Source organism: Gadus chalcogrammus, chromosome 13 (assembly GCF_026213295.1).
Source record: "Gadus chalcogrammus isolate NIFS_2021 chromosome 13, NIFS_Gcha_1.0, whole genome shotgun sequence".
NCBI lineage: Eukaryota > Metazoa > Chordata > Actinopteri > Gadiformes > Gadidae > Gadus > Gadus chalcogrammus.
The window spans coordinates 11,602,426-11,609,348 of record NC_079424.1 but is presented as its reverse complement, the minus strand read 5'-3'; the positions used below and the strand labels follow the sequence as shown (position 1 = coordinate 11,609,348).

At 39.5% G+C, this 6,923-nt stretch overlaps 1 protein-coding gene across 2 annotated transcripts; it reads right to left on the bottom strand.

Annotated features, from left to right (window-relative positions):
- Positions 1–562: 562 nt before the first annotated feature.
- Positions 563–5,275, bottom strand: synpra (synaptoporin a). 2 transcript variants are annotated; one of them, XM_056605374.1, is made up of 5 exons: positions 5,135–5,275; positions 3,200–3,324; positions 2,670–2,868; positions 2,066–2,257; positions 563–1,789 (listed from the first exon to the last, which is right to left on the bottom strand). In XM_056605374.1, exons 1-5 carry the CDS (start codon positions 5,156–5,158, stop codon positions 1,538–1,540), a joined length of 792 nt encoding a protein of 263 aa, XP_056461349.1. In that variant the 5' UTR covers positions 5,159–5,275; the 3' UTR covers positions 563–1,537. The 2 variants fall into 2 exon arrangements, with proteins under 2 accessions (XP_056461349.1, XP_056461347.1); XM_056605372.1 differs by lacking the exon at positions 5,135–5,275 and adding an exon at positions 3,456–3,865.
- Between the last annotated feature and the right edge of the window lie 1,648 nt (positions 5,276–6,923).

Here is a 6,923-nt window from a genome sequence, read left to right as displayed (position 1 = left end):
ACTTGATGTACAAGATGTAATCTGAAAGTGGAATATAATTTATTTATATTGCATAATTACACATCAAATGAAGTGTTCAAACGTGAACAAACACTTTAAAGTTATTACCGTTAATGACTACGTCCGCCAGGTATGATGTTGTTAGTGACGTCAAGGCGGAAGTCAGGTAAGCTCAGAAATTATACTTTACATATCTTTAGGCAATTGGATTCGGCATGACCCCGTTGTCGACCTTTATGTGAAAAGTAACTTGGAATGTAGCGAATATACCAAAGGACTTTAAGGTTCAAATCCCATTGCATTTGTGGTTCACAGTAGTCCTACATTTAATCCACAAGAGGGCCTCATCACACCAGTTATGAAAAGTAATGTTAATACTAACTGAAAAAAGATTATAGGCAATTTTTATTTTATGCGATGTCTACGTCCTTAATAAGACTAATGATGAATAACATTAAGGGAACCAAGGAAGTTAGCAACTATTTTGTATATAATGGATTATTAAATTAATTCGAGTAATATAAAGTTCACTTTTTGTGAAAATATGTAGTTAGCTCGTCTGTTGAAGACCAAAGAAAAAGGGTTTGTTTTCTTTAAATGCATTAGTCAAACACTGCACAATATTATTGACACAGTAGGCTAGTTGTTAGAAGTGCCATTTAATCGACATGTCCACATATTCCTGTTATACGCTTAGGAAAGGAGTAAATCTATGAAATCCTTTTACATCATAAAGTTGAAGGAAGTCAAAAAACAAGGTTACAAGGTTTTGTTTAAACAAAAACCAAAGTTTGTCAAACCCAAATAAATAAAGTACCCAAAGCCCCAATATATACACGTAATTGTTTTGCATGGAGATCGTATTATAATACGTAAATTTTGCCTTTATTCTATTAAAATGTAAATGTCTTATTGGCTACACTTAAGGTTTTAAGTTTGCTCTCTGGATATGTGGTAGCATTTCATAAAGTTTGTGTTATGTATGAATAGGAAATAAACAGTTATTAACTTTAAAAAAAAATAACAGACAAAATATGACATAATATCCACTTTAGAATATCTGTTTGAAAAAGACTTGAGTTCAGTGATACATTGCTGTCTTTTTTTAAACGTGCAATTAGAGAGCACACTATCGCCAACAAGTCATGCATGTGGTCAATGCATCCTATTAAACATTATCTAACAATGAAGGGGAAACACACCAAGCACTGAAAAATAGATAGAAACACATTTTTACAGAATACAAACACTACAACAATTAACAACTCAAAAACAAAATACTGTTTGTGACCATGTTTGGTTCAATATAGCTATCAATACCTTTACTGTCACAATAAGTACACCTATAACTTCACATTAGTATTCTGCATATCGCTTTTCACTTATTAAACACAGTCCCATCAGAAAAGGATGAACCAAATTGAGGGGTCTGCATTATTCGGATAAGTACTCTTCCTTTTTATTTTTTTAACTCTTATCCTGAATAACCTTTAGATTATAGTACAGCGTTTCTGCTAACTGAAGTATAGAGATGCACCTACATTGGATTGGGGTATAAGGTGGAGTCCCCAACCTGGCTATATTCAGAGGGTGGGGATTGGTCTCCCTGGGCACCATAGCCCCCTGATTGGTCAAAGCTGCTCGGGTTGTAGGCCTGCTGACCGAAAGAGCAGGACTGTTTCTCTGGTGGCCCTCCTTGCTGCTTCACAGCTCCTTTGTGCCACCCTGTCTCCTTGAACACAAACCAGATGTTGCCAGCCCAGAGCACAAAGTTGAGGAATCCAAACACCTATAACGTCAAAGAGAGACAGAACCAGATTGGTACATGGAAATGGAAAACTGGAAACTAAAAAAGTACAAAAAAAGGTGTACTATTCAGTGGCTTTCATGCAAAGTAACTTACAGTGAATTCAGATACATTAATCAAGGAGAATAAAGGCATCTTGCTACAGTTTACATGTGCAAGCATTGGGTATTGAACCACCTTCCGGCGGGACGTCCACCGATCTCAGCATTGCACCACACCTGACGAGCAATAAACATCTAAAACAGCACAGCAACCTACCACAGAGGTGTTGAGGCCAGACCAGCGCGGTCCCTGCACAGAGCCACACTTGTTTCTTTGATCTTTACAGGCGGAGACGAGCAGCTGCACCTCGTCGGGGTCTGTGGCCATCTTGACGTCAGACAGAGCCTTGGCCCAGGCGGACGAACTCACCAACCACAGGAAGGAGAACACTACCGTCACAATGAAGTCCTGGTGGTAAAGCAGAAGGGATCATATTAAAACATTCCAACGCACACATATAATACATGCCATGTGGTGGATCCAAAGTGTCAACCATACCAATATACATTCTTACATCCATACACTCTAATGCCCCACTGGGAATCCAACGCCTTACCCTGGTAGTGACGCTATCCCCTACCGGTTGAGTCAGACGGGACCAAACAAATATCATATATTTGGATAGACTTTCCCTTTATAGATATGCATTATTTTCCTATTTTCCATTTTTAATATAGTATTTCTCTGATTATATCTTTTACTTCAATTTTTATTATTTTGAGAAGAAATAATAATCCCCCTTTGGGGGATTAAAGTCCCCTGAATCTGAATGGAATGCTCTCAACAGGTCATAGGTCACAGAGGACTGTGGCAGACTCACGATAAGGGGCCCTCGGTTGTTCTCGCAGTACTTGTTGTGGTAGAAGATGTACACGACGGTGGCCATGAGGGAGTAGAGGAAGGCGAAGACCGATATGGTGACGAAGAACTCTGCAGAGGAGGAGTAGTCCCCAGAGAGGAAAAGGCGCTCACTCCTCATTTCTTCGCACAGCGGGGCTTCAAAGGACACCTGGTGCAGCCTGACACACACAGAGGAGGTCCAGGGGGTCGAGGTCAAGCAGTTTCCACGCCACCGTATGTCATCGGAATTCAAACGCTATCCGGATATCTCGATATGGACTATTTGTATCGGTTGAAGGTACAATAAGTAGCATGGATATTGTCTATTTTAAAAATATCAAGGCTCAAAATCCATATGGAATATGGAATAGTAAAGAAAGAAGATTGGATTGGCTTTAAAATGAGTAACACTTGGGCGAAAGGCGCTGTTAAGTGTCCAATTCATGTTGTGCTTTTTTCAAGTAAGGTATCATCGTTAAAACTTGTCTAAAGTTCAACACAAACGCTTACCTGAAAGGATAGGAGAAGTCTATGGCGATGCTGAGGTTGCTGCTGGCCTTCTCCATGCAGTCAACACTAACCCTCAGCTGCCCGGTGTAGCCACCGCATGTGGCAAACGCAAAAATGGCAAAGAGCTGTATGGACACAGAAGCAAGCATTACTTTGGTTACTGTCAAAACACAGTTAGGCAGTTCACTCTCTTTTTCTCAAAGCGACAATGACAAGATACTTTACAGGTGATAGTTGCTATAAGAACTCCCTCTACCATTCTCTCTGCCTGTGAAAAGCTACAGACATTGTTGACAGGGGCCTCATGCGAGAGCATCCACTTTAATGAATTGCATTAGTGTAGCCTTTAGAGCAGAACTGACGGTTGCACGGAGGTGAAGTAAGCATATTGAGTCTCTCTCTCTATTTCTCTCCCTCGATCTGATTACCATCCGCATCATGAGTATGACTCAATGCTCCATTATCAAGCCATAATCTGCAGCATCGGTACCATTCCATACAGAGTAAGCAATGCAAAACACAAAACATGGCAGGATACCTGTAGCATTGTTTTAGTCCACATTGTTTTTTTCTTTTTAATTGGGGAATACATATCTGAGGTACTTGATGGTGTTAGATGATTCCAAAATAACACAATAATTATATTTGAGGACTTTGATGGCTTAATAAAATAGTCCATTAGTCCCTGCATCAATAAGATTAGAGAGCCATTAAGCCAACCAAATAGTTTCTGAATGTCTACAATGCATCCACATGTAAACACATTTCCCCCCTCCAGGATTATGGCTCCAATCACAGATCTTTGTTAAGTGTTAAGATAGGATCACCACATCAGCTCCGAGCCCATCTGCTCATCGAGCTCAGTTAACCTGGTCTGTCCAGTTATGGATAAAGGTATCGATGGAACATCAGTTAATCTTGCATTGAGAACCAATTCAACTAATTCCTCTGTAATTCACAGGAATCCGAGGGTCACTATAAATTAACTTTGGGATAGGTTAAAGGGACATTGCATGCAATAGTACAACATAATGACAACATATTTGATGACAAGTCAAGCTCCAATACAACTGACTGCATTGTGTTTGGTAGCTCTTTGATTGGCAGGTTAGTTAAAAATAGTTATGAGGTTAGTCATTGTTTTTGTTCACACCAATTTCATATTGTTTTTGTTTGGGATGTCCATTGCCCAGGATACCAAAACACTTGGACAAATGGTCTCTCATTCTAACTAATCAAATGAATGAGGTTTCAGCTGTGTTTCCCAATACATATCCGTTGACATCGTTCTGACCACGAGTCCCATCTTGACAATGGAACAATGACAGAGTCATGGTCTGAAATGGTGTTCATATTAGCCAGACAACAAACATTCATGAGAGCCATCCTTTTGCCAGTAGTTGATTCTGACTTCTCCACCACATTTACAAAAATCTCCTCATTGATCCTGTGTACTCAAACCGCTAGTAGAATCATATCAGTGGTGAGGTCCTAAAACAACATGTAATGCATGGTATCAATATGGTTTCATCATATTATATCAGGGCAGAGCTATCGCCTTGTCTAGGCAGCTGAGCTGTGTTACAAACCATTATTCAGCTAGATGTAGGTTTTCCAGCATTCAATAAACAAAGGATCCATTTGACCAAATATTTATTCAGTCTTTGGAATTCTACTTTCACAATAAATAATACAACTGTAATCTGCAATAAACCGTACAATTAAATAACTACTGATTATGCTTTATGAAGGAAGATTTGGATAAAGTAACACATTATAGAAATATAATGGGATAATTATAAGTATGTTTTAAAATTAAATGTGAACCTTTGTGATAATACTAAAATCCAAATTCTGTAACTTTATAACATGACCCTCAGCTGCCATCTCTTCACAAAGTATCTGTATATAAACATCAGCAATCGGGGAACTTACCGGTGCAAATATAACCATACACATTGAAGAAAATAATATCCGATCTGGCCTCTATGCATCAGTGCTGCCAGAAACCTTAACTCAAATTCTCACACTGAGCTCCTACAATCTAAAGGGGACTGACCAAGGAAAACCATGCGGTGTGTGTGTAAGTGGGTGGGGGGGTTTTGTTTGTGTGTCCGTATGTCTGTCTGTGTGTTGCTCGTTCTGTCCAGCCCTCTTGTCCCACATGTTCTCCTGCTACCTTAGTCTGCATGAAATGGGTAGAACAGGAGAGACGCATGAGAGAGATTGATTGGGAGAAACAGTTACATAGGGGGTGAGCTAGAGAAATAGCCATGGGGATTTGACAAAGCCGGAGGCATACTGAAATACCCACAATTTAAATTGCGATCAGTATCTTTGTGGTGCACATAAAAATACTACTATTAAACCAGAGGAAATATTGAATGGAATAACTGAAATGTCACTCGACCTGAAATGTAAAGCTTGTTATTAATGTTTAATATTGTCTAATTATTCTAGTGACTCAGAAAACCAGGAAATATAAATGTATTGTTATACCCTAGTTTGTAAGGCTTACAGATGTATAAATATATACATATAAAAATATATATTTTATAATTTCATTAGAATCAAAATATTTTTTAAAAGGGTTTTGTATTACAAAAATAATGTTCTTCAAGGGATAAAATATCTACAAAAGTATTTCAAATGTTTCATCACAAAGTCGAGCTAAATGTACAAATGTGATCGATTTTCCATTTGAAAGTGCTGCATAACAATGTGGGACCGGGGCTGAAATAACACCCCCAAAATGTAATTTTCTTGTAACATCCTTGGTCAGGTTTGCAAAACTTTTATCATGTATTAGCTAAAAGAAATGAGCTCACTTTTTTGCCAGCATTCATCAACGCAAAGAGCAGCTGCTCTCAGACCCAATATCATTACAGACCCAGTGTCGGCTGGGGACTATAGCATGGCAGAAATGGGGGCATTTATTAGGGCATTGAGGTCTGAGAAGGAAATCTGAGGTGAAGCAATTGAGACAGGTTCACACACACGTCACTCTATCCTCGTCTAATCTCTTCAAGTTTAGGCCCAATCCCATTTCTACCCCTTACCCCTCCCCCTTGTTTTGAAGGGGAAAGGGGGAGGGGTAAGGGGAAGGGGTAGAGGTAAGGGGTAGAAATGGGATTGGGCCTTAATGTTACCATATAAAGCCGCCTCACCCTCCAGAGGTAACCCAGTCAGGTACCCCATCATCACCCTAACTAGAACTGACCTCTGCTTAGAAAGAAAACGCCTCCCACTCTCTGTATTCCCAGCAGCGGAGTATGTGATTGGTATGTGATTGGCTAACAGAAGGAGAGTACACGGCTGTGCTTTCAGTGGTCCTCCAGGCCGCTGGGAGCCTAATTCACTGTAGTTATCCATCATTATCTGCCATCAGTCCGCCTCACACCAACCACTTATCCTGCTCAGATGTGACTGGGAAAGGAAGTGGAACAGATGCCCAAGGTGTGCATGTGTACAATGAATCCATAAAGTACAGTTTTATGTCTGTGTGTTGATAATCAATATTATCCATAGTCTCACTATTAAATACAAAAAGTAAGCAAAGGGTTATTATAGCGGGGACTATGCTTTGGTAAAGTCTTAATTGTAGATTTTGCCGCTTGTCTATCTGTAACTACAGATTCATTATTTCTTTCCGAAAAGTTTAATTAAAGAGGGCATTAGGCCTACAACTCTTCTGTATTTCCCATCTCACAAAGCATCAAAGGCA